Genomic DNA, 27,410 nt, shown 5'->3' with positions numbered 1-27,410 from the left:
ATTGGGAAGACGTCTTCCAAGTCTCTTAAGCAGACCTTTATGTGGCCTTTCTCAAACCATTTTATATAACCTTGGTTTGTCTCAGGCTATAAATCTGATGGACCAATGATTATTCAAAATTGAGCTGCAGTACAATCTGAACCAACTGCCCAGTTTTTGTACATTTCCAATGCATGTTCTTGTATATTGCAGGTTTTATACACCCTTGCATCAAAATCTTATTTTTCCCCTTCTAGCAGCAATCCTGAGACAACAGACAGTTTCTATGCCAATTTTCTGCTCACTGATGCTTTTTGTGCAAACATAAAATGTTGCAAAGTTTCCTTATTTAGCATGAATGCCTCAGCAGGGGATCCATAATAAGATTTAAGATTTAAGTTGGATGGCTATATATGCTTATTGGTGTTTATCTATTTTGACTCTTTCCTTTTCTTTCTGTTTTATTTGCTGGCTAAAAGCTGTAATAAATAAAATTGAATTGAAATTGAATTATCATGCAAAGGCGGTGATTAATGTATTTGCAGCAGAGGTCAGCAGGCTGGCACTTGGGCGATGATGTCATCAGACACAGTTCATCCTTTTGGCTTCATTGTGCTTTGCTGGAGACACCCAGGGTTCATCAATGACAGGACATACATACTTGCATCAGATGTCAAGGTGCAATTGCATAATGTTATCAATGTGCACACAGGTGTGTGACATGTGTCATCAATTTGATACCATCATGGCCTCTACAGGTAGTCCTTGCTTAATGACCACAATTGGAACCAGAATTTTGGTTGCTAAGCAAAGCAGTCATTAAGGGATGCAGCCATGCAGGTTATTTTTGGTGCCCCTAGATCGGCAAATACAAGACCTTTACTGCGCGAGCTGCACTGGGTGCCAGTTTGCTTCCGGGTCCAATTCAAGGTGTGGGTTATGATCTTTAAAGCCCTACATGGCATGGAGCCAGGTTACCTGAAGGACCATCTCATCCCCATAATATCGACCCGCCCCACCCGGTCAGGCAGAGAGGGCATGTTGCGGATCCCGTCAACAAGAGAATTCCATCTGGCAGGGTCCAGGAAGCAGGCCTTCTCTGCCGTGGCCCCCGCCCTTTGGAACATCTTGTCCCCAGAGGTGAGGCAGGCCCCTTCACTTCCGACCTTCAGGAGGGCCCTGAAAACCTGGTTTTGCCATCTTGCATGGGGAGGGCAGGTGGGCGACCATCCATGGGGTTGGCTCGCACCTTAGAGCCCCTCCCACCTGATCAGAATTTTTAACCTCTTGGATTGTATACTTATTTATATTGCATTTTATATTTGTAATTGTTTTTATAGATTTTAACTGTTATTATTATAGTTTTAATTTTATTGTAAACTGCCCAGAGTCCCCCTTTTGGGGGAGATGGGTGGTAGCAAAATTTGAATAATAAATAAGGGAATCCAACCTGATTTTACAACCTTTTTTGCGGTGGTTGTTAAATTAATCACTGAGGGTGTTAAGCAAACCATGTGGTCATTAAGTGAATCATGCAGTTCCCTATTGATTTTGCTTGCCAGAAGCTGGCTGAGAAGGTCGAAAATGGCAATCAAGTGACCATGGGACACTGCGACAGTGATAAATGCAAACTGGTTGCCAAGCACCCAAACTGTGAGCATGTGACCTCAGGGATGCTGCGGTGGTCATAAGTGTGAGGAGCAGTTGCAAGTCTTTTTTTCCAGCACCACTGTAAGTCTGAACCATCACTAAATGAATGTTTGTTAAGTGAGGACTGGATGCCTTAGCTGATAGTGGGTTTTTGATTGGGAAGATCAAATCTGCTTAGTCTCAGCTGCACCAGACTAAGGAGTACAAAGGACCAGAATGGACCACTGTTTTTGTTTCACCCAGGAACAGGGGTGTCTTGATCAAAAAAGTCAAGATGCCAGCTGCATTGCTGTGATCAAAGTTCTACCCATTTTTTAATATGCAGCCCTGCCCTGTGTTGCCATTTGCAATACTGAAGGAGAGATTATGCCTTTATGAACTAACCTCATAATAGAGGGACTGACTTATGATGGCTCTGATTATAATTCTGCCAGAATCATAATTAATTGGGCTGTGACATTGCTTTACTGGATTAATAAAAATAGGTTGAAATTATTACTGTATTATTATATTTTTATCCCTCCTTTTTTATATGTAACTCAAGGTGATGAACATACCTAAAACTCCTGCCTCCTTTTTTCCCCACAACAACAACCCTGTGAGGTGAGTTGGGCTGAGAGCGACTGGCCCAAAATCACCCAGCCAACTATCATGCCTAAGGCAGGACTAGAACTCTCAGTCTCCTGGTTTCTAGCCTGATGCCTTCACCACTACACTAAACTGGCTCTCTGATTACGATTTAATGTGATCTGTGAATCTGTCGCTCACAGAGGAAGGCTGCCCCTTTCTGCAATATGTTGTTTTTATTTGTTCAGTCGCTTCCGACTCTTCGTGACTTCATGGACCAGCCCACGCCAGAGCTTCCTGTTGGTTGTCAACACCCCCAGCTCCCCCAGGGATGAGTCCGTCACCTCTAGAATGTCATCCATCCACCTTGCCCTTGGTCAGCCCCTCTTCCTTTTGCCCTCCACTCTCCCTAGCATCAGCATCTTCTCCAGGGTGTCCTGTCTTCTCATTATGTGGCCAAAGTACTTCAGTTTTGCCTTTAATATCGTTCCCTCAAGTGAGCAGTCTGGCTTTATTTCCTGGAGGATGGACTGGTTCGATCTTCTTGCAGTCCAAGGCACACTCAGAATTTTCCTCCAACACCACAGTTCAAAAGCATCGATCTTCCTTCTCTCAGCCTTCCTTATGGTCCAGCTCTCGCAGCCATATGTTACTACGGGGAACACCATTGCTTTAACTATGCAGACCTTTGTTGTCAGTGTGATGTCTCTGCTCTTAACTATTTTATCGAGATTTGTCATTGCTCTTCTCCCAAGGATTAAGCGTCTTCTGATTTCCTGACTGCAGTCAGCATCTGCAGTAATCTTTGCACCTAGAAATACAAAGTCTTTCACTGCCTCTACGTTTTCTCCCTCTATTTCTGCAATAAGAAATGGTATTATTCATGGAGGATTGAAATTGTTTTGCCTACACTGTCCTGGGAATTGTCCCCACCCATTATGTTGCCAACCTGCCATCAGAAAAGCTATTCTGCTACAATTCTACTTCTCTCTAATGGTTGGCTGCCTTTCATATTCATTGTTAGATAACTATGGTATCTGCTTGCCTGGATAGCCATCACGGGTACTATTGAGGTAGAGGGGGTCAACAAGAGGGGTAAAAATATTCAATATGGCAGGTGTAACTTGAGTTTGATGCCTCATCCCTTCTCTACCTGCATCATGACTGGCAGCTTGGCTTTTTTTACCGCCTCCCTCCATGTAGGCCCCTGGACTGAGGACCCACTGGAAGGGATGCATACAAAAGGGCCAGCTAAGGGCCAGTGTAGCTACTATTAGGAAGGTGTGTGTGGGAAGGAAAGGTGGACAGACTTTCTTCCGTGTTACAGAGAGGCCAACAGCCAGCAGATCTCAGGGCAGCGATGTCAGTTATGTCAACAACCAGCAACGGTCTGTTTCAAAGCCATGAAACACATAGCAAAGAGTCTGCTGAAATGTGCGAGAGACAGCGGACTTATGACAGAGGACAATCAACTCTTTAATGGGACTTCAGTCTAGCTGCAGTAAAGATTCTTGGCTAGCCGTCATGTGTCGAGTGTGAGTCTTCTGCTGTCTGAGCCTAGCAGTCTAGTTAAGATGGTTTGTGGAAGGAGAGACAATACTGGGTAAGACGGTGATGAAGATAATGACGATGACGATGAAAAGGCAGAAAGGCAGGAAAGTACCTTGGGTGGTTTTGTCAGAAGAGAACGTGGCCATAACATGTGGTTTTTCTGGGTCAACGCAGACTTCAGACTTTTCACCCCTGTTCTAAAAACAAATTTACACATTGATTTCATGATAAGAAGAGAGGGGTGATAAGAGCAGAATTACCCCAAGACTCTTTTACCCTATGGGTGCAGCTTAGGGCATCTGGAATCAATTTGATCCCAGCTTAAAGTCAGAGTGACATCATCCTAAAATAAGTATAGGTGTATCTCCATACCAGATGGCTTGAGGTTCAACCACTGCCCTTCATCATGCCTTGTGAATCAAGGTCCTGGTTAAGCCTAGCAGAGTGCCTTATCCTTTCATTCTGGGATTTGGGGAAATCAGGTGTGTGATCATAAGAGGGATGTGTTGATTTACACAACACTGCTTGGCTAAAGTCTCGCCCCACCAGCGGTCCACAAGGTAGCTGTGATTTTCATAGGCATCGAGCTGGAACCCCCTCACCTTTGGTGCGTCTGCCAAAGTCTCATGCCGTGGCATAAATCAAACCTTGTCTGTTTTCAGCTGGGCTGGGAAGAGCATTAGAGAAACTGTAGACAATGGGAGGTTTTCCTTGGAAAAGCACAGACAATGCCTCCTAAAATATGGCTTGTTCCACTCTTCGTGGAAATCAAAATCTCGAATCAGGGATTCTTTTCTTTTTTAACAGGTGGGAGGGGGAACCTTTACCAGGAAAATTGGTCCTGAGCCTGAAGCCAAGCCAAGCCACTTTATTTTGCAGAAGGGGTCTGTAGGTCTCTCTGTGTGCGTGGGCGTGCAAGTCCGTGCATGCAAAAGGCACTAGGACCTAGGAGGAATCTTGGCCAAATTGGCAGGAATTTCTTGCTTGGAGCGCAGACAACAAAGGCAGAGTGTAGCTGGGTGTCTTTCTCTCAGCATCTCCGCCCTGCGAGCTGAAAACCGGTAAGTAGAGCTTGAATTTTCCAAGCAGAGCGAGTAGCCGATGTCAGGTGCCAGCAAAGAACAGGCTGAACCTTTCGAGCCAGAGATGCATCTTCAGCCCGTCGCTCAACGATCGATTTCGCCTTTCTTTTTCGGAAAAGTTGGCTTTGGGTGCAGTTCCGTTGTGCGTGCATACTTTGGTAGAAAGGATCAGGCAGGGGAGGATTCGCCGACTCGACGGAAGGAAGAGAGGCTGGAAAACTCCCTCTGCAGCTCAAGCGTGACAATACGAAGGTCAGGGACAGGCCGTTGGGACAGTGTAGAAAATGAACGGTGGGCTGAGAACTGGCCAGGAACTGACAGGAAGTAGCTGGAAAGGAATAGCTTTTGCTCAAGATTTGTGTCTGATCGCTAAACTGCACCGTTCACCCCATTTCTGTAGTAGGGATGTGAGCTGCATGCTAATAGCGTGAAGAGCTTGCTTGCTTTCCTTTTTTTTTCCCATTATGCTCAGAGCTTTTGTCTTCATTCCAAGTTTTCAGCTGCAAAAGGAGGCGATTCCTAGGACCTTCGGTCCCATCTAGAGTCTTTCTGCCATTCCCATCGCTCCTCCGCTGCAGAAATTAAGCAAAGCCCCTCGTTCACTCCCTCTCTTTGCCATAACGGGCTAGGGCTGCGAACAATGAAAGGTGCCACTCGCAGGGGTGTGATGTGAATACGGCTAGGAGGTTCCTTGAGCAATTAAAAATGACTTCATTTTACTGGTAAGGAGGGAGAAGGGGAAGTGTCAAACGCTTTCCTGATGGACTGACCCTAGAACTGCATTCCAAGCGGGAACAATATTGCGCTTCTACATTAACTTCCCCGCTGCTGTTTCTATATTAACTCTTTCCACCCCCCCATCTTATGTCCTGGGCAATTGGGAATAACCCTCCAAAGTGATTGATGGCTAGGAGGGATGTGTGAGCCAAGGGGAGGACTCGGTGGCTCGCTTTCTTCTTCAACCAGCTGCTCACAAAGAAAATGGCATTGTTGCTCTAGGACTGGAAAGCAGACCTACTGATGATTTCACCCGCTTAGAAAGGCTCTCCAGCTTGGTCACTCCACTCCTGCTTGGCAATGTTGAATCCTTTCCAGACGCAGAACCGGTTCTCTGATTTGTCAGCCACGTAACTTTTGGGCATTGTCACTTCCATGGAAGGTTGTTGTTTCCCCCACCCCAGGTCACAGCCCCATCTAAACTGCAGTGAACTTCTGTTCACTCATTACAGCTGTTCACAGATCCGTCTTCCAGTGGTGCCCATGGAGTGCTTTGCTCTTCTGCTCCTGATATGCAGAACTGATTTATGTATAGAGTCCATTGGGCTCAATGAAATGTTCCTGGCTCTCTCTATAAGCTGCTTTGGAAAGATAATTATCCAGAAAGTTGGGAAGGTGGGATGAAAATAACTCTTAGAAATAATACCTTAATTTATTGTATTGCATAGGAGGCTCCCTCACTCCCTGGTGCTTAAAACATTTCACTCATGCACACAAACATATGGAAAACTCTTTTTTGGTATAAATCCAAAAAAAGGAAAACCCAGGTGTTTCTTTTCTTTTTTCTTTCTTTTTTTTAAAGATCTGTGCCAACAGCTTCTTCCTCCAAATGCCAGGCTGTCTCACTGCATTTTTTCCCCTCTCTTCTGCATCCCTTCTTTCCTTTCCTCTTCTGCCTCAGTTTCACATCTTTAGGGGTCACCAAGCAATGGAACTTGATTTTGGACACTTTGACGAAAGAGATAAGGCGTCCAGAAACATGCGTGGTTCCCGAATGAATGGCTTGCCCAGCCCCACTCACAGTGCCCACTGTAGCTTCTACCGGACCAGGACCTTGCAAGCGCTGAGCAACGAGAAGAAGGCGAAGAAAGTGCGCTTCTACCGCAACGGGGACCGCTATTTCAAGGGGATTGTTTATGCCGTCTCCAGTGACCGGTTCCGCAGCTTTGATGCCTTGCTTGCTGACCTGACCCGTTCTCTGTCTGATAACATTAATCTTCCTCAGGGAGTTCGTTACATTTACACCATCGATGGCAGCAGAAAGATTGGGAGCATGGACGAACTGGAAGAAGGTAATGATGCCATTGTAGTGTAGCTCCCAGGAGGGTGGGAAAAAGAGGATCTCCTGTTGAGAACCACCTGGAAAGCCCCATGGTCCAGCCCATGGAAGATGACCCTTTGATCCTGACTCAGGGTGCCAAAATTAAGAGGTCAACTATCAATTTCAGTGGTGGTAATATTTTACCTGTTGGGTGGTTTTTCAAAAGCGATGTCAGAGTTCATCATTAAACCCTGGGTGGATGGTATAGTACTCTATATCATTGAAACCTCCTTATTCTAGATCCACTGCAGGTCTCAAAGTTTTGGTTGGCCTACTGCAACCGTCTAAAAGTTGCCACCAAATTTTAAATTTGGAATGTGATAGAATGGGGAAACTATTAAATACCTGGGGAGAATTCATGTCACCCATAAATAATTCAATCTAATTTTGATCAAACAAGTTCAAGTGGAGGAGGAGGAGTCCTGGCTGAGAGTCAGGTGTGATCCTCAACCCCTCACACTTTACACTGTGGCTGTCCAGCCCAGCCTTCTCAAGCTTGCCTTCTTGGATTTTAACTCCCATAAACCCCAGACAACATGGGCAAGATGACTGGGGATTATGGGAATTGTCATCTCATCCATCAGAAAGGATCTAATCTAGCTGTATAATTGCTTATTCTGGCAGCAACTTTCTTAGATAGAGACTTTCCCCATCCCCTCTGAAATCCTTTAAGGGGATTGGGATTTCTTGCACGCTGATCAGTTGTTCTGCCACCTAATTGCAACTCCTACAGCATAAGGAAGAAATAAGCCATTGTTAGAAGATCTAATCCATTGTATTTAAAATATGGATCTCCTCCTCTGAAGCTTAGAATACATGTTTGGGCATGCAGTGGGGTTAGGGTTCTGGCCTGATCTAGAAAGGCATGTCATTGAATGATCTCAATCCAGATGGTGGGTGTGTTTGCACACATGTGTCTATAATTGTCTGCTTGCACTGAAAGTGGGGTGCCTGTTCATTTCAGTGGGTGGACTGATTATGTGTCTCGTACATTTTCTGCCTCTCTAGTGACGGGCATTCCAGTGGGCTTGCGGAGATGAGTCTCTCTGGACCATTAGTTGGCTTGCCTAAGGATGAGATATGTGTACCCAGATACACTGAGGAGGCTTATCTACCAATGCTCAGAGCATAGGTGTACCTAACTGATCCTGTGTACAATATATTTGCAGGGTGTGAGTTTCAAGACGGAGTAGGTTACTCGAAGGCAGCATAGGTCTGTTAAGCTTTTTGCAATATATCTATTAAGACTGCAGGAGGGTGGTGACAGAAGAAGTCTGCTTTAAGAATGTCCTCAAGCCCGTGTCGGTAACACCCTTTCTGAAACCTTGTCATCCAAGGCATCCGTTCTGTGCAGTATGTACAGAAGGGACTATTCTCCCAGTTCTTGCCAGAGTGTTGGTGACTGTGAGGGCTGTGGGCAAATACTTTGCAGTGGGTGTGTCTGGATGAAGCCGTGTACACTTTGCACTGTTTTCTGCAGAAATGCATCAATGTGTCCATCTATAATCTGGTAGATTTATGCACTCTCTGCCTCGCAGGCTCACAGGCTCTGAATGCCCCAGGATTGTCATACGGAGGGGTAACAAAGCTAAAAGTAGCTTGCCTTAAGGCTTGCAAGATTAGCCAAGGGGGCGGTGGGGAATTTTTAAAAAAAATGCTGATGTCATCACTGCTTTGGACATTTGTGCTAGAAGATGCTTTCTTGAGCCTAAAGAAAAAACAGAATTCTATTTGTTCCTGCAAGAACAATGAAGAAAAAAACGACCTTGGAAAAAAAATGACTAGTTGAGCCTCATGCCCCTTGTACCTGTAGCTTTAAGATTTTTATCTTTTTTTCTATTTTAATCCCAGGCACTTGTTTTAAATTTTCATCTGTGAGTGAGTCTGCAGGGTGTGTCCCTTTGTCTGGGGTGAATGTGTTCAGTGTGTCTCCAAAGTGCATCTGAGAATGCTCAGAGGGTTGTCCCTGTGGCTTGCCCGTGGGGGGAAGGGGTGTCTGTTGAGGGAGGGGGGCTGAGACCCACAGGCTCCAAACCCTTCTGAGCTTAAGGGAGGGAGGGAGGGAGCCTATGCTGGATGGCTGTCGTCATTGGCCTGCCGGAGAGAATGCCGGCGATTGATACGGCCCTATTGAGAGGAAGGATTCCATATGTGTGCAATCAGTTTCATATCTTTGCAATGTTACATGCATGCCTGGAAGAAAGAGTTGTGCAGAGCGATTTGGGGGGAGAAAACATTTATCCATCTCTGTTGGAGGGGCTGATAAAGGCCGAAGCACAGTGAAGCATGTATCAACCTGATCTTTACCCACCCCGCCCCCATGGTTTTAAACCTCGCTTCAATGGCAGTGGGTGCATCTGGACTGGAGCTTTCCACCCTTTAGAGCTTAGGTGGGCTTCTGATTGTGTTTCTGGAGATGCAGACTTGACCTATCCCAGGCTTCTTCTTCTGCTCAAGCTTCCTTGACGCTTCCAAGTTGCTGAGGCTGTTTGCCTCTGAGACAAGGGGCTACCATTTTGAATGATGTCATCCCCTTGAAAAAACCCCAGAGCTAGAATTGACAAGGATGACGTTATGGTATCTGCAATCGACCACAACTGCTTTGTTATCTCCGAGCCATGGGGTGTTTTTTTTTTAAAGGATGTAAAAGGTCTCCACCAGAGTTAATGGCTACTGCAGAATGGAATCCTTCTTTGTTTTCATGTTACAGAAGGCCAAGTGGTTTCATTCCCCCACCCCATGCTTTAATGAGATATTAGTCTATGCCTGCATTCATTTCACACAACCTAACTAGCTTGGTTAAAGCCCTCAGGCTGCCTGTGCTTAAGCTGTTAAGCTTAGTTAGTTTTAATCCTGATTTATTTCGCCTTGTGGCTTACTGCATGGTACAAATTGAGACTAGTCGGATTAGTTGGTTCAGGGCATGGTGCAAACCCATGGTGTGGGAAAATGTGTTGTGTGAATATGGCCAGTTGCAGGATGTTTCCTAGAAAATGCAATTTTTGAAGTAGGGAAATATCAGGAAAAAAAGTAGACAAATTATACTTAGACCTTCCCAAATGGCTGTGAAAGAGACAGAAAAGGCTATGTGGGGTGAAATATATGTGCAGCTGAAACAAATCCTAGCTAGGGCAGAGGTATTCAGTACAAGCCACAACTACATCACAACTCATTGCCTGTGGACCCTCACATTTAGGGATAAGTCACAAAATTTATTTATTTACAATTATTAGAGTTATAAATGAAGGCGCTCAAAGCAGCTTACATAACATGTCTTCACTTTTCCACACAATAATTCTGTGAAGTAGGCTGGGCCAAGAGAGAGGAACTGACCCAGAATTACTCTGGTTGTATCCATGACTCAGGAGAGACCAGACCCTGGATCTTCCCACTCCAGATCCAGCCCCTTCCCTACTATACCACCCCAGCTCCCATTTAAGCAAAGGCTGCTTTGCAGGGTCTGCAGTGAGTAGGTTGTTGGGATACATGATCTCCAAGACCGTTTCCAACATTCCCATTCTCAATTTTTCTTTCCTCCGTCTGTTTTTCCACTCAGAGCCTTTGGGGCTGGTAGATGTCAGAGTTCCCACCCTTGTTCCTTGAAGCAAGAATCCCGCAGGAGCCCCGCAAAGCCCTCCAGAGGGGCCCCCTGAAGTGTAATGTTTATTAATATGACCAAAGAGGGAAGTTCTTAGATACATGTGAGGGAATCATATATATGGTGTTTAAAGTAAAATAAATTTTTCCTCAAGTCTATGTTATTTTCCTCACAGCAATATGGAAATGGTTTGTTGTTGCCTTTTTCCATTGTTTTTTTTTTTTATTTTCCCAGTGTAGCCTAAAGCCTTGGGATTTCTCCCATCCAAATACTAACCCATTCCAACCTTGCTTAGCTTTTTTGAGATCAGCCAAGGTGGGTCAAACATTTCCACCTATGGAAACAAAAGTTAGGTCTCTCTTGAACAGACCCTGATTCCTGGTAACTGCATGGGTGTGTCCATGAAGTCTTCTGGTAACTAGCAGAGTTAGCTTCTTGTTGCATCCCTCAGGGACATTTTTAACTTCCCGGTCTGCTTCCAACCTTGGAATGTCCTGGTGGTTTCCATTCCATAAAATAACCAGCCTTGCTCAGCACAAGGTAGTCCTACTGGCTGAGCAAAGTTGCCTTCAAGTGGTACTTAGCTCCTGGTGACTTCATGGACACACTCAACTTATTTTCTTGGCAATAGGATGGATGTGGTTTGCCCTTGCCTTCTTCTCAGAAGTTTTTCAACCACTGGGATTTTCTGGTGACTTCCCATCAAAGTAATAACCTTATATTTAATTCAATTCACTATACTTTAATTAAATGTAAATACAGTGAAATCAAACTGATGATGCTCTTTTGAATCATAAAGCAAATCACTACTAACAACTCAGGTTTTGCTTTCTTCATTGGGAAGACAATCAGTATGGATTTGTTGCTACAGAGATAATGGATTTCAAAAGTTCTAGGGATGTTGCCTTACTCTGGATAATTCAGACATTAAAATACATACATATAAATGCATACATTTTGTGTTTTCAACCTCTGTGAAGTACTGCCCCTATGGAGAATTCATAAAGATAATTCTGACCATGTTTTATTATGCTTTTAAATGATTTCATTCAATTTAGGATTTTAAAAAAAGTTTTCCAGTTTTCCTATCTTGGTTCATCTTGGGAAAAGCAACTAGTGCTCTTTATGATTCACTCTCTTGCTCCCCCCATGCCAGAATCCAAAGGCCCCTTGTGAGAATTACTCTCACTTTCTAAGAGAATTCCATTTGTGTCTGAGATGCACGATGGTCTGTTAGTAGCAGTTAACAGAACTGGCCATGATTTTTTTAAGAAGTTGCCAAGCAGCACTTCCATATAATGAAATTTGCAGCTATGAGTTAAAAGTGATAACCATTAGTTAGTGGCTTTAGAGAGAAACTGGTAAATTTGTGGAGGGAAAGTTGTTAATGTTTACTAAGTTTATTTATTCGTTATATATTTAGTTCAGTGTTGAGGCCGACCTCGTCCTTAGCAATTCTGAGAGGCTTACAGTGAAAAAAAGAAAGAAGCAACACATATAAAAAATTATAGCTGAGCAGAAGACTAACTTAATACCAGTACAAAAAATCAATTAAATTAATTGTTATGTAGAGTTTCCATATTTGAGGGCAGTATGGTGCTGAGAACTGAACTACATTTTGTGTTCTAGGAAAGTAGGTAGATGCTGGATAGGTGGGGAAAGAGAGAGAGAGAGATGATAGATAGGTAGGTAGGTAGGTAGGGATGGATGGATGGATGGAGATGGATGGATGGATGGAGATGGAGGGAGGGATGGATGGATGGATAGGGAGGGATGGATGGATAGGGAGGGAGGGATGGATGGATGGATAGGGAGGGAGGGATGGATAGGGATGGATGGATAGGGAGGGAGATAGGGATGGATGGATGGATAGACAGACAGAAAGACAGACAGAGACACAGAGGTGGGTTCAATTTTTATTCACAGAAGTCCAAGCTTGAAGGGGCTTAGGGAGGCAAATCTGGATTGTAATAAGATCTTTTGAAAAAGCACTGCAGTCACACAGTGTGAAAAGAATGAAGCGCTAATTAGGTACAATTATTAATGCCAGGCAGACAAATTCTATGTATTTTCTACCAGTTTCTATTCCACTTGATGAACTGAATTGCTTTAGGAGAAGAAAAAGGAGAAGAACATTTCAGACAAATTCTCTTTCCAAGGAGAACATTGCAGATAAATTTTCATGGATGAAATGGCTTTGCCCTTTTTTCCCCCCCAGACAATATTTTTCTCAGCACTCTGCAATCTCCCTGGCTTTGAAATATCATTTTCCATGGGGCTTTATTAGAGTGTGAAGTGTGGCTAGCCGGGGAGGCCAGATGGCAAATGTGCCATCTAGGCTTTGTAAAACTTTGCTGCTGAGGTAGTCATCAACTGGTTGCAAGGAAAGGGGACTTTGAAGATGTCCAACAGTGATTTTCTACCCTCACCCTGTTTACTGTTCAGACTACGCTAATTATAATGAGTTGAACTACAGTGTTAGAATTCAGCCACAGATTGGGCTCCTATAATACAGCATTGTGTGTAGCTTACTAAAACCATTCTACTAAGCATTGGGAAAATGTGCACGCTTAGTTTAACAATGGAAAGTGCTGCTGGCTAGATTTTGAGCCATACATTCTAATGTTTGCTGGAAGTGAACTTGAAATGAAGAAAGACATTAATGGCCTGCAATTTATAATATATTACCAGCAATAATACCTGATTTAGTAGTTACACTGAGATACATAACTCATTTCAGAAAGCCGCTTTTCCTACCCATAGTTAGAGGCTAGGTTTATGCATCAGGAAAGCAAGGAGAAAAGATCTGGTGGGAGGGAAATCTGCTAAAGATCTTTGATCCGAAGCTCAGTAAAGTATGAACAAGTATATACAGTATAATAATCTGAATTTTAAGATTAAAAAATGGAGTGTAACTCTTTTTCACTCTGCTACAGTTTCAACACCATTCCAAACTGCCCATTGACACCAAAGGAGTTTTCTCCTGAAAGGTAAACAGGGAATTTTTGTTGGGAACATGGCAGGAAAGAAAAGATTAGGGTGTTGCAACCCTTCAGTGGGTTGATTTGATATGATGGCAAGTCACTTGAGCCATGCCATGACATTAGACCCACACAACAACATCCCTCCACCTCTAAAAATGAAGCAGCTAAATGACTTTGTATCACGTTGTCTTGCAACCTCAACCAGGTAGGTCTTTCAGCAGGAAGAGGCATCTCTTGTATGAGAAGCCCCTTCTGATATTTCTGCTAAACCAAGTACTAGAAGAGGCTTCTGTGCACATGCAACCTATGCACAGAAGCACTTTTCTTTCTCAGAAGTAACAAATCCATATTCCTGTGATGGTCATTTGACTAATCAACAAAGTTACTACTACTACTATATTCCTGTTCATCTTGAGAAGGAGGATCACAATATCTCCATGGCCAGAAGCTGACACTGAAGCAAACTCAAGCCATCTTGCATGGACTTAGAAAAAGCCAGTTTCCTTTCATTCCAAACTTCATGGCCCACCAGGGCTGCAGTTTTTGTAACAAGTACAACGTTCGTCTTCAGACTTTATTTAATAAAGACGCAGCTTGGAAGACTATTCGATCAGTGCCCTTCATGTTTGGTAGGTCCTGTCTGTGATTGGGATCCTTGATCCCCCAACATTGTCTTTACCACTTAAGGCATCATCATTGCAATAAAACTTCTGGAATCAAGAGATATTAGGGTACCTCACTTCAGTACAGTTGGGGGGGAGTTGTATTTTTTCCTGATGGTTTACATCATTCTGCAAAAGATAACACCCTACCCCTGGAGAATCTTTCCCTGATGGGCAGAAATTATGTTATTTGTCATGATATCATGTATCTCCAGAGGGCCCTGCTGAATTGTAGGAATGGAAGGGGCTCAAGGAAAAACAACTTTTGGAACTATTTTGTACATTAATATGCTATGGATTTCCAGGGCTTCTTATTGGAAGTGACTGAAAATTCTACCGGCATAAAAAAGAGTGGGCTATGGTGAACCTCTCAGAGGGGTTTTAAGAATGTAAGTCTTCATACAGTTGAAAAAGGACTCAGTAATGAATAAGAATAACAATAGAACACCATTGGCATTGACAAAACCACCATCAGTCAATTGGAAAAGGCAGCTTTACTTGGAAATAATAATAATAATGATAATAATAATGATAATGATAATAATAATAACAACAGGAAACCATCAGCATTGACAAAATCACGATCAGTCAGTTGCAAAAGGCAGCTTTACTTGGAACAACTTACATCCTGCAGTGATACCTTTAATATTATTAAACAACAACATCTGCCTATCCCAGGTCCTTGGGAAGGACTTGATAGGTGGACAAAAATGCCAAATCCACTCTAAACATCTGGCTGACTGTGCGATCAATCATAATAATAATTTCATCTATCTATCTTATCTTATCTTATCTATCTCAAAGTGAACATACCTAACACTCCTGCCTCCTTTTTCCCATACAACAATAGCCCTGTGAGGTAGATTGGGCTAAGAGAGAGGGACTGGTCCAAAGTCACCCATCCAGCTTTCATGCCTGAGGGAGGCCTGGAACATACAGTCTCCTGGTTGCCAGGCCAGCATCTTAACTACTACAGCGAACCAATCTGACACATACTGTCACAGATGATTTGAGAGACTGAAGATGATGGTCAAAGGAATTAGTCATTGCCCCTGGATAATACTTTTTGGAATAAACTTTCAAAATGGCCTTCCTTCAGTTTCTTCTCTCTCTGCCCATGCAGAGTTCACTTCCCATCGCCTGCTGTTGTGAAATGGGATGCCTTTTCAAATTTGCTTGTGCTCTGCATGTTACATCTTCAAGACTTAACTGTAAATATATTGCATATCATGGCAAATATACACATTATATTCTAGCAAAGTGCGTGCACCTCAGTGAATTTCCCAGGAAATGAAGTGGAATGGGTTCACTCATAATGTTCATACCTAGTCTGATTATCCATGGTTTATGGTATAAACCACAATTTACTGGGATGGCACAGCAAACTAAGCAAAACCCAGACAAACACGTTATGATGTAACATTAGGTATGAATCTAGTTGGGGGCTATAATCTCCTGGCATTGTAAGTGTCATCATTTCATAGCCGAAATACAGACGGCAGCACTTAGCCAACCTCAGCTGAAGCCTTGATTAGTCCTTAGATGAATAACCAGCAGGCATATATCACAGGCTAGTAGGCCAGAATGGAAGGTACAAAGAAAAGCCATTTTGATATTGTGAATTAAGCTATATGGACACGTTCATGAAGTCCTGAGGTGTCAAGCCAGACTAAAGGGATTGTTTCACTTTACCTATGTAATATATGTGGTAGTACTCATCCCAGATTGCAAACTAGGTTGTTAAATATTCTTTAAGGAATTCCTAAATTCTGTTCTAGAGGTTGTACCTACATATCTGTAAGGGCTCACCAGAAGCCATTTCTATTTCTTTAAGCAGATATCTACCTTTTCTTTAATGATGCTCCTTTTACCTCAGTGCATGACTAAAGTTATCATTGTTCCTATTATACTTGTCTACCTTTACCTAAGGGACTTAGTTTAAAGGATAGCATGCCTTAATATTCTCAAAATAATCCTACTGGTGAACTAGTGCTGAATTCACAATCACCCTAGAAGGTTTGGGATGGAGAAGATATATGGACTTGCCTTTGATTGAAGTTCAGTACTGAATTCACTACATCAGAGACTGGTGAACTTTTCATGACAGCACTTAACATTTTTAAGATGAAGGGTGAAGATTTCTATGAGTGGGTCATAAGCAAAATGTTCCATTTTTTCCTCCTTGTTTTGGAGAAGGGTTTCCTGGTATTTAACCTACGTTAAACCTCTTTTAAGGCTTACCCTACAGTTTTCATGTGTTTCCAACTTCAAAATGTCAGGAAATCACACTACCAACGTTCCTGAGGTCACATACAATGTTTGGTTTCTATTTTTTAAAAAATGGGTCTGAAGATCTTCCTTCTACCTAAAATCCAGAAGAATTAAAAATTGGAGATGTTTGTGAGTTTGAGGCTCATTTCATGCTAACTCACATCATAGGAAATTATGATTCTTCCCCACCCAAACTGGTCAAAGGGTTCACATTACAAATATAACATGTGGGAGCTGATTAAGTGATAGAGGGTGTACACAATTCATTAACTTGTGGCAGTGCAAGGAAAGTTAGGGCATATATACTGCGGATTGTGCGGGGCAGATACTTGGAATAACCAAAGCCCTTGGACCAGATTTCTAGGATTACACTCTTTGGTATTCAGAGAATTTCAGCATCTTGAATGGAGCCCCATGTGACCATAGGATAGGGTTACAGTTCTTGCTGCAAATATCACTGAATTGGGTTGGTGGGAATGCATGTTCCCTTGTCCCTTCAAGAATACTTTTGCCATTCATTCTCAGCCAGCCATATGATTCCTGATTCTCCTACACTGATAATTTGCATATCCCTAATGTATGCCACTATGACAGATGTATTGATTTATTTTTACTGCCTGAATCTATTTCCTACTGCAGAAAGCACTCGAGGCAATTGACAAGCAAAAGTAATTTGAAATACACACAGCCTCATCTCTTAATGTCCCTGTTCTAAAACCAAAGCTAAAATAATGAAATTAATTGCCATTTTCTTGTTGTCTTATGAAAAATGTGCTGCTTTGCAAACTCTTCGAGGAGAGAATCGGAAGGAAAAAGAAAGGGAGAGAAAAATGCCAGCAAATGCTTCTCCCTATTTTATGCTTGAATAAACAGACTGGCAAGGGGAAGGAGATGAAATCAAATTGCATCTGTATTTCCTGCTCTTTGCTTGAGATGGAATTAGGATTAATGCTGGAATATCAATAGAGAGGTAATTATTGCCTTCCATTTCCTTGAAGGTGGTTACAGCTCCCTTTCAGAAGATACTGGAGTTCTTGCCATATGTAGAAAAAAGAAAGCCCTTTCTACTTTTTGAACATGTTGTAATCAAGTAATGACAGGCAAGGATATTTTGGCATGGTGGCAAGGCAACAGCAGAAGGGGAAAAAAGAAAATTAATTTTGGCCAACACCAGATTAGCACTAGCTTTTTTCAGTGTTTAATTGTGTATTGTCTAATCCTAGCTCTAAGGGACAATCGTTCACTTTTCTGAAACAGATGGAAATAAAATTGGGTTCTATCAACGCTAATCTGTAAACAGAAAAAAAAGGGAAAACCATGACGTTCAAAGAAATCCATGGTCCAAAAAGTGGAATGTGAGAGACAAGGTGGCGGGTACAGTTCTGGAAGTAGAAGAGGTTGCTCCCAGGATCCCAAGCCTTACTAGATAGAAATTCTGGAAGTCAGCATTCAGGAAGATACTAAGTTTGGCACAACTGCCCTGGAATGTTCCAGTTTGGGGCCCTCTGGAGGTGACTAAGTAGAAGACTCTTTACTACTCACGTCTTCTTCTTTGGAATTTGCTCTCCTAGAAGCTCTGATATCAACAACTGTTGTCCACCTAGCGTAAAACAAAAGGCTTTCCCCCTTAGTTTTATCAAACTTGCATTGAGTTTTAATGCTACTCATCCCAAATAATATGAAATACTATTAGTTCCCCCACTACATTTGGAAATTTTCACCAAAACGGTTGCATTAAAAAAAAGCAAAGTAAAGATTCCTTCAGATTGAACTCAGCTCCTGGTAACCTCATGGACATGTCTATGTAGATTTTTTTTTTTTCGACAGTATTTGTCATTATATTCTTGGGCTGTACACAAATCCTTGGTTGTACAGAAATCCATAAGTGACATGGCTTGATTAATCAGAAAGAAAAGTGTAAAGGGTTAAGGTTAGGGTTGAGTGCATGCTAATGCTAGATGTCGTCAGGATATGTCAGCCTTCCCAGGTAGACCAGACAGGAAACATGACCAGACCAGCTAATTCTACTTTATTGTAAGGTCACATTAACAGAATCTTGCAAGTTTGAAAACACAATTCTCCTCCCATCTCCTTTACTCCCAAGAAATTAGGGAGGGTCTCTTCTGAACCTCATGCCCCGCCCACTATGCTGTCTTTTATCTGATCATTCCCTAGGCAGCATCTCTGGGCCCAGTCTCCCAAGGTCATTTGCACATACCTTTACAGGATGTCCACCTTGATGGGAGTCATTTTCTCCTCTGAAAGAGGTAGTAGATTTGGGGTTTGTTACTCTGTTGTTTTCTTCCTGTTTTGGAAGGAATACACAAAATCAGGAGACAATTTGATAAGAGGGAAAGGTCAACTTTCTCTTGTTGGTTGATATTGAAGCTATTAGTGGACAGCTAGGACCACTGAATGAAGCAGAACTTAATATAGCAAAAGATGTGCACAGAAAAAGAATATTATTTAAAATAGCATTAATGAGCATGTTAGAGAAATATAGGTTATTGATCTTGCACTTAGCCCATCCAAGCATAAAGAATTGCTTTACACTTAGACAAAGTAGGTTTAAAAGTAAGCAAAATGAAGTCTTACTCATTTATTTGGTTGTTACATCCATCCAGAAAAATGATCGTTGTTCTTCTTTCTTTTCCCTAAACTGAATTAACCCTTAGTCCTCATTGATGCTAAAGGTTGCATGCAGAAAGGGGGAAAGTCCTGACTCTAGGCCCATGTATGGTGCCCAGATGGAAGGAGCAGCCACATGGTGCTTCATTCCCTGATGGTGGAAGGAGGAGGAAGACAGCAAAGGAATGTGGGAGGGACAACAAACAGCTTCCTCCAGAAGCACGTAGAGAATTGCATCCTAGAACAAACTCATCCACATGCTAATGAGGCATGCTGATTTGCTGAGACCTCCAACAGATATCCCTTTTCTTAATGTTTTCTGAAACTTGAAAATGTGCCTTTCTTCTCCCTTATTTTCACAATGATTGTTTGACAGTGCAAGCCAGGAAGCCTTCACAGCTGTGAAGCAGTCATGGTAAATATGAGGAAAGAAGACCCTGCCAATAACTTAAAATGTCTTTTTCTAGAATTGGGTACTCCACTGCTCTGCATTAATTCCACTTTCAGTGTTACACCACCTCCTGCAAACAAGCTGGACAGCACTGAAGCAGAGTGAATGTTCAGCCACGTCAATCATTCATCGCTCCTGATATACAATAGAAACATGACACAGAAGTTCACCATCTCCAAATGCCCTTTGGAGAAGGACTTCTGTGGGCAATGGATTAAACAAAACGTATCCACAATCAAAATCTATCAGGCTCTTGCCACAACCTATCAGCTCCCTTTGACAATCATATTGAGTGTTCAGAGGCTGTTGGGTAAAAGGATACACAGATCCTGAAGCCTGGTCATTGCTCGGTCAAAAATAGGAGGAAATCCAGCATCCTTTCTCCATAGCTTGGGAAAAATGCCAAAATCTACTACTGTACATTCTAGAGACTTGTTGATGGTTGTTGATGTTGCTTAAATAAAATTGCTATCAAGTTTTGTAGCCTATTTTAAGTGCCTGGAAGAAGGGTGAGCTATAAATATAATAAATATTTCCAGGTGCTATTTCAGTCATGGGTGTGGAGCAGGTAAATGACCAATAAACCTCTTAGTAATTTGAAAGACATCAACAAGTATGTCATATTCGCCTAGTGTCTAATCATAGAAAGAGATTTTTTTTAAAAAAAAAAGCCCTCTCTCCCCACCCACACAAATGCAGACAAATTGGAGTCTGCTGAAATAGAAGGCTTTGAGGAAAATTGGGGGTGGATTTTTGAGTGAAAGGATTGACGAACTTGGTTCTAATTACCTTTTTGTAGCCTGAAAACAGAATCAGATGCACTGCGTGCCTTAATCCATAACATATGTCCATCTATCAGAACCAGTTGTTTGCTACATGACTGTTAGTGGACTTCAGGATTCTAGCAGGAGAGACAAAATAGAGCCCCCAAGCTAAAAACCTGCCCTCCTGAAGGTCATTTGAATTCATTCCACAAGAAAATTATACAATATATGAAAGGCAAGAGGTGGTCTGAAGCCTATCTGTCCAGGACCCCAGGGCCAATAGACACTTTTAGGCCATTTCCACACTACTGTCTTCCAGCCTAATCCAGATGTCATGAGTACTGATGGCGAGCAGGAGGGGGCCTCGATCCAGGGTGGAAAACGCATGCGTTTTCCACCCTGGATCGAGGCCCCCTCCTGCTCGCCATCAGTACTCATGACACCAGCATTCCTGAAGCAGTATAAAGTCTGTTCACATTATCGTTATATCAGCACAATGGTTGGCGGTCTCCTGAGCAATGTCTAGCTGGGGAATTCTGGGAGTTGAAGTCCACATATCTTAAAGTTGCTGAGGTTGAGAAACACTACTCTAGAAGACCCTAGAAATCAGTAGTGTAGAACCTGTCTTAAGATTTGAAACACCGGTATGGGAACTCACCCAAAATAGTGGTCCTGAAGGCTGCTTGTTTCCTAAAATGACTGCCTTGGTAAGAGAACCTCATCAAATCCTTCATTCGCACTGAAGATGTTGCCCAGTCTGGCAATGAAACATCTGCAAGAAAACAACAAGGCTCAGGGAGCACCAAGGACTCCAGAATCCCTTCTTGGCCTTTTGATTAAGATCAAGTATAGAGAAGGAGATATAGAGATAGATACAGTATACTCCAAGGAAGCCTTTCTCAACCTTTTGACCCTGGTGGAACCCTTGAGATATTTTTCAGGCCTCGGAGAAGCCCTGCACAGTCAGGCTCAAATACAGGCCAGAAGTTACAAAATTATTATATTCATTTCATGGGAAGGCCTGTATATATGCATTAACAGTGTTCTTAAACTAAAAATAAAGAATGAATCTTATCTCTTTAATGTGAAGGTGCCCAAATTTGAAATATTTTTTTAAATAAATCGTGATCTCCCAGGGAACCCCTAGTGACCTCTCGTGGAACCCGAGGGTGACACGGAACCCTGGTTGAGGAACCCTGCTCCAAAGGATGTCAAGCAATAATTCTTCCTGTTAACTATATGACGAATTGTTACAGCAAGCAGTACTTTGATTGCCATCTTTGCGTTGGCAGATTACAAATTACACAGCTGATTTTGGGAGGTGAGAGTGAGAAAGTTCTGGCTGGTAGTTGTTCTAAAATTGTCTCTCTTTCCCTTGGATGCCTAGTGACCAGACATAAGGTTGGGTTTGTTCGATATGTTGCAATGTCAAAAATTAATTATATCCATGACAGCAGCAGTGTTATTTGACAAGAGTCTTTTACTGCAGCTGGCCTCAGGTCATATCTCTTTTAGTGGATTCAATATAGAATAACCATGGCCATTTGCAATGGCTGCATTCCAAGAAATTGCTCTTACAAAGAAGCAGATTTAGCCTCGTTCTTTCCTTTTTTACACTTAATTTAAGACTTCCGTTTTCTAGATGACAATTGCTCTCTCGTTCTTGATTGGAGATAATTTCCCGTCACATTCTTCTCCTGGTTACAATTTTCTGGGTGATTTGAAAACCAAGCTCCTAGCCAAAAAACAAGTAAACAAACAAAAGAACCTCTTTTGTTGAATATTGCTTCCATTTGCAATTATAAAATATCTTCAACAATTAAAGAAACAGATTTTAGAGAAATGAATGACATTCTAAAACCATTCTAAAGCTTTGTTCCACTTTGAATATGGTGAATTTTCTGTGGCATCAGAAAATTCATCAGTGCTGGTAGGGAAATATGACATGTAGACCTAAAGGAGGGGAATCAGAGATGCTGTAGTGTAATATTTCAACCTGACCGCTGGTACTGCAAACCCTTTCTCCAGTTTTCCTCTATTCTTGGTAGGCTACTTTTGAAGGCCCAGAGGAAACCTTTTCTCAAAACTGTTTGAACTGGAAATCATCATCATCATCATCATCATCATCATCATCATCATCATCATCATCCCAAGAATCTGAATGGGGTATTTCATTGTATTATTTAAAACTAGCTAAAAGCCTGTTGAGTATTATGATTTCCCAGGCAATGGGCAGACAGGGGCTTGGGCGCAGTACTGCAGGATTATTCTCAAGTGGGATGTCAATGCAGCGAAGGTGAGTTCTCCTTTTTTGAAGGCCAGTACTGGACATTGCCAACTAAAGAGACAGCCCCAGGGGTACCCGTGAGCAGGAGTTCATAGAAGCCAAGATGGTGTCTGCATTCCTGCATTCAAAGCTCTGCTCCTTGTTTATCGGCAACACACATAAAAAGGGGTGGGGCTTTGATGGCATGGCCATGGCTGCCATATTGACTATTTTGATCACACTCCTGAGGACTTCTCTTGGGGATCATTAGGTAGTCAAGCCCAAAGTGCAGAGGGAAAAAGGAATGGCCTTGAAGGACAGGAGGAAGACCTGCTACCAAGGCAATGGTCAGATAAAAAAGGCTTGAGTCCGGGCCAAGAAAGTAACACAAGAAAACGTCTCAGACAAGCCCCTCCCTAGTTCATATGAAGATAAAGTGAGGGAGGGGGAAGCACCTCCAGACTTGCAAGATTCTGTTTCTATAGTTGTTACAATAAAAGCAGTCCTGACCTACATGGCATTGGTGTCTTAATATGGTCTCCCTTGTTGGGCTAACACAAAGTCTACAATTGTACCACTGTGGTGAGCTATGAAGTGCTCCAATACCCCTCCACTTTCTCTCCCATTGTGTCATGGCACTGGACACAAACAGCCCCTCAAAACTCTCCATTGGATTTGCAGGCACTGTTTGAACCATTTTTCCAGGGTCTGCAAGGGAGGCAAAAATCTTTCAACTATTTCTCCAGGAAGCAATGACAGTCTACTGCTACTGGAAATCAATTTTCTCCTGATGATTTCCCTTGGGAATTAATGGAAGTGTGGAAAGACAGAGGAACTGCAGACCACTGGAGGGAGTATTGCATCATGAAAGACAGGACAGTCAGCACATGTTTCTTTCATCTTGTTATCAATGGATGGATGGATGGATGAAATGTAAAAATCTGAGAGATGGGAGATGAACTAACTTTCTCTGAACATGGAATTATTGGCTTTATTTTTGTGTTGTGTTGTTGGTATGTTAGATGCCCAGAGTTGTTATGTTGAGATGGGTGGCCACATAAATTAAGTAAATAAACACATATATAAAAGCATTTTCATTAGGTGTATTCAATCATGGGATACTTTAACTGGGGTTCCTACGTTTAGCCAACTTTGTTTGAATTTGAAAAAGCTACACAGGGTTGGGTGTGGTTGTACTTGGGTGGGAAGCCATCAGGAAACTCCAAGTTTAAACACTAGATTAGGAAGTCTGTTTGTCGATTTGTTTTTTTAAATCACCAAAGAAGGCAATGACCAAACATGTGCCCAAGAAGTCATCTAAAGTAGAATGTGACTAGAAGTAACCTTTGCCTTTGCTGGTCAAGATGTTGGACTGCATGTTCCAAATGGCCCTTTCCATCTCAGTGGTTCTATCAAGAAGTACAGGAACACCCCACACCACCCATAAGTATTATCCCCAAACTTCCATTTTGCTTTGCAAGCTGTTGCTTTGGCAGATTCATTTTCATCACATTGAATGAGGACAAGTAGGGGACAAAAAAAAATGGAGGAGAATGTCTCTGTCTTATTCTGTACTGAGTCTATTGCTTCAGAAAAGGGAAAAGATTTTTGCAGCCGAAACTCTCCCCATGACCCGGGTTCGATCCCAGCGAAAGCTGGATTCTCAGGTAGCTGGCTCAGGTCAACTCAGCCTTCCATCCTTCCGAGGTCAGTAAAATGAGCGCCCAGCTTGCTGGGGAAGGTGACAGCTGGGGAAGGCAATGGCAAACCACCTCGCTCTATAGTCTGCCAAGAAAATGTCTCAAAAGCGGTGTCCCCCCAAAGGGTGAGACATGACTCGGTGCTTGCACAGGGGACCTTCCACCACCAACATTTTCTAACCTGCCTCCATAAAAGCAAAAAGGCATCCTGGGATCTAAGGAGGAAGGAAGGGAGCGGGGGTACCTCCCAGCCACTGCATAAGCCAAGATTGAAGTGTGTGAAGTGGGCCCCCGGTGTCTCCCTTGTCACTTTGGTATGGTTTCCTAGGTCTCTTTCTCCCATGAGGAAGCATTTGAAGAAGCAGTACTGAGCATTTGGAGGATCTGAGGGGTATCTGAGAAGTTTGGGGGATTTCCTGGGGAAATTTGCTTCTGCTTTGGCTGTAGTCTATCTACTCAGATGCTTTTTGTCCTTAATTTGTTCTGTTTTCTCCTGGAAAACAGTGAGAGAAAGTTTGGCACCAATGTTCAGCTATTTGCTAGACTTTAGTACTGTGATCTGGAGGACTCAGAGGAGGCAAAAGGAAACTAAGAACTGCCCATCCCTAATATATATATATATATATATATATATATATGATCAGTGCTCCATTATTAAGATCAAGGAGTAAAAAGAAACCTTACAGATCTAAAGGGAGTACAAAATAGTATGAAGGATTGGGAAAGTGAACCGTAAGAATAGGAGGAGTAGAAACATAGAGATCCACAGAGGAGGCAAATGGGAGAAAATTGTAAAATAAAATAAAATGTGCACCGTGATGCAAATTCTACCCTGGATGTCTTTGAGCACAACACTGCAACCCAAGTATCAAAGAGTGGAGCCTGAGCTGTGATAGTACAATGCACATGTTACAATGTTAGCGTCAACATGGTTAGAAACAGACACCCATGAGTAGAACATCTACTTTATGTAGAAAAGGTCCTGGTTGACCATGTAGCCTGTCTAAGAGGGTCTGGGAAAGTCACCAATGAACCTGAGCTGACCATATTCTTCTTCACGGTGATATTTTATTTATCCCATTGATCTTGAGTGTGTGTGTGTGTGTGTGTTGGTTATGTGGCATAAACTTGGTGTTAACTCTTGGCAACCAGATAGAGAGATAGACAGAGAGAAGACAGATAGGTATTAATAGATATTAGATTGTCTTTTCTGTTGTTTCAGAAGCCAGCTGCATTTAAGAAATATGATTCCAGATTTGACTTCTCTCTGTAGAGACATCCATTAGCTCTCTAGCACTCTCTCCTTCTGCTCTTGGTAAATACCCCTATATTTTCTGTTCCACACAGGAGAAAGTTACGTATGCTCATCAGACAACTTCTTTAAGAAGGTGGAGTATACCAAGAATGTCAACCCAAATTGGTCAGTCAATGTGAAAACCTCAGCCAACATGAAAGCCCCTCAGTCCCTGGCTAGTAGCAACAGTGCCCAGGCAAAGGAGAACAAGGATTTTGTGCGTCCCAAGTTGGTGACCATCATCCGGAGTGGAGTGAAGCCACGGAAGGCTGTCCGTGTGCTCCTGAATAAGAAAACAGCCCATTCATTTGAGCAGGTGCTCACCGACATCACAGAAGCCATAAAGCTGGAAACAGGAGTCGTTAAAAAGCTGTATACCCTGGATGGAAAACAGGTAAGGCCTTTAAACCTTCAATTCAGATCTGTACAGCAGTGGGACAAACAAGGACATGGCAACTTTCTGGGAAACTGGTTCTAGTTATGGCCAAGCCATATTTTCATTTGGAAGAAAAATGTTTCAAAATGGTGGCTTGTAGACTGAAATGTAGAACCCTTCCTAATCTTAATCTTAATCTTAATCCAGAGTCTAGAATCCAGAACTGGGACTTCTTAGACCCACATGCTCCTTAAAGGAGGTTTTTTTTGTGTGTTTCTTAACAAAACCTGATTTCTTATCATGAATGATAGAGTGCTTATACTGGTCTGCTGACTTGGGTCATCTGAGGTTCCTATAACTCAGATTAGCTTTTCTTGAGTGGTAGTTGAGATTACACTAAGACTAATGTGGTTTGTTGTGGTTATGTGAACCTAGACATCATGGTTAGTAAATCATGGCTTATGGGTTAACATATGGTTTAACATGATCTAGCCCCTGTGGCTTATTCTAAAAACCTAAAATCACCTGAGCTTCCTCCTGCATTAGAAATGTAGTGGAAAATAAGTGAGTGAGTGAATACATTTGCACATTTATTCACTCTATTTGTTTAAATGTAAGGAAGAAGGGAGGGAAATACAACTCCGTATATAATCAATATTTTTAGATACTACAACATGGTATAATCTATTTTAAGAAAAAGACAGCACTGAAAAAATACTATGTATAAATAAAAAGAAAGAAGGGGGGAGGTAAGGGCTGCTTGTAAATATATAATTATAATCTAAATAATTCAAGAAAGTTGAGGCAAATTGCTTGAAAATCCTCTTTCCTCTCTTTCTGTTGAAACCCTGTCAGCTCACCCAAGGAACATATGTCAAGGATGCCTTCAACCTAATCAAAACATGTGGGCAATTCATTAAATAATTCAAAGGCCAGCTATTCCTTATCCAAAGAGCACTGAAAAAAATGTGCTCCTAAATTTGAAACTGTAATCCCTTCCACCTATTCCCTTCTCCTGCCCTTTACCATCACTAGATCCTTTACCCTTGTTTTCCATTTTCTGGCACAGAAGCCCTGATGACTGAGTGAACATCTAATGAAGCTCAAAATCAACCTTCCAAAGGGGCCACCATCTGCTCCTTAACTTGTCATGCCAGTGGCAGCAGTTACTAAATTGTCACTGCTATTTGCATCCGGAAGGGCATGGTAGCCAATGTTCTGAGACAAACAGGTGCAAAATGGTCGTAGTTCTAATCACCAGGAATATTCCCCAAAAGATTGACCCACATCTCTATGCAAGCAGTTTGTTCTTGTTTTTAGAGAGTAGCCTATTTTGGACTGCTTTCAGTCTAAGTAATTAGAACCCCCCTATAGATTTTCATTCATGGATGGAAGCCATGGATGTACTGCATGTTCCATGTCTGTTTTTGCTCTTCAGCACCCAATATTCAGGGAAGAACTTCAGGGAAAGTATGATGAACAGCAATAG

The 27,410-nt window shown here is 42.3% G+C and overlaps 1 protein-coding gene across 1 annotated transcript; it reads left to right on the top strand.

The window, feature by feature from the left end:
* Positions 1-4,722: 4,722 nt before the first annotated feature.
* LOC134504519 (neuronal migration protein doublecortin) lies at positions 4,723-27,410 on the top strand. The gene is made up of 4 exons (XM_063313769.1): positions 4,723-4,808; positions 6,508-6,898; positions 25,599-25,939; positions 27,360-27,410. Exons 2-4 carry the CDS (start codon positions 6,535-6,537, stop codon positions 27,408-27,410), a joined length of 756 nt encoding a protein of 251 aa, XP_063169839.1. The 5' UTR covers positions 4,723-4,808; positions 6,508-6,534.

The sequence above is a fragment of the Candoia aspera genome, chromosome 12, assembly GCF_035149785.1.
Source record: "Candoia aspera isolate rCanAsp1 chromosome 12, rCanAsp1.hap2, whole genome shotgun sequence".
Classification (NCBI taxonomy): domain Eukaryota; kingdom Metazoa; phylum Chordata; class Lepidosauria; order Squamata; family Boidae; genus Candoia; species Candoia aspera.
This window is presented reverse-complemented; position numbering and strand designations above follow the sequence as displayed.

Coding starts and splice junctions, on each gene's coding strand:
- LOC134504519 (XM_063313769.1), top strand. CDS start 6,535: ATGGAACTTGATTTTGGACACTTTGACGAAAGAGATAAGGCGTCCAGA. Junction 6,899..25,598: donor CATGGACGAACTGGAAGAAG/GTAATGATGCCA, acceptor TGTTCCACACAG/GAGAAAGTTACGTATGCTCA. Junction 25,940..27,359: donor ATACCCTGGATGGAAAACAG/GTAAGGCCTTTA, acceptor TTTGCTCTTCAG/CACCCAATATTCAGGGAAGA.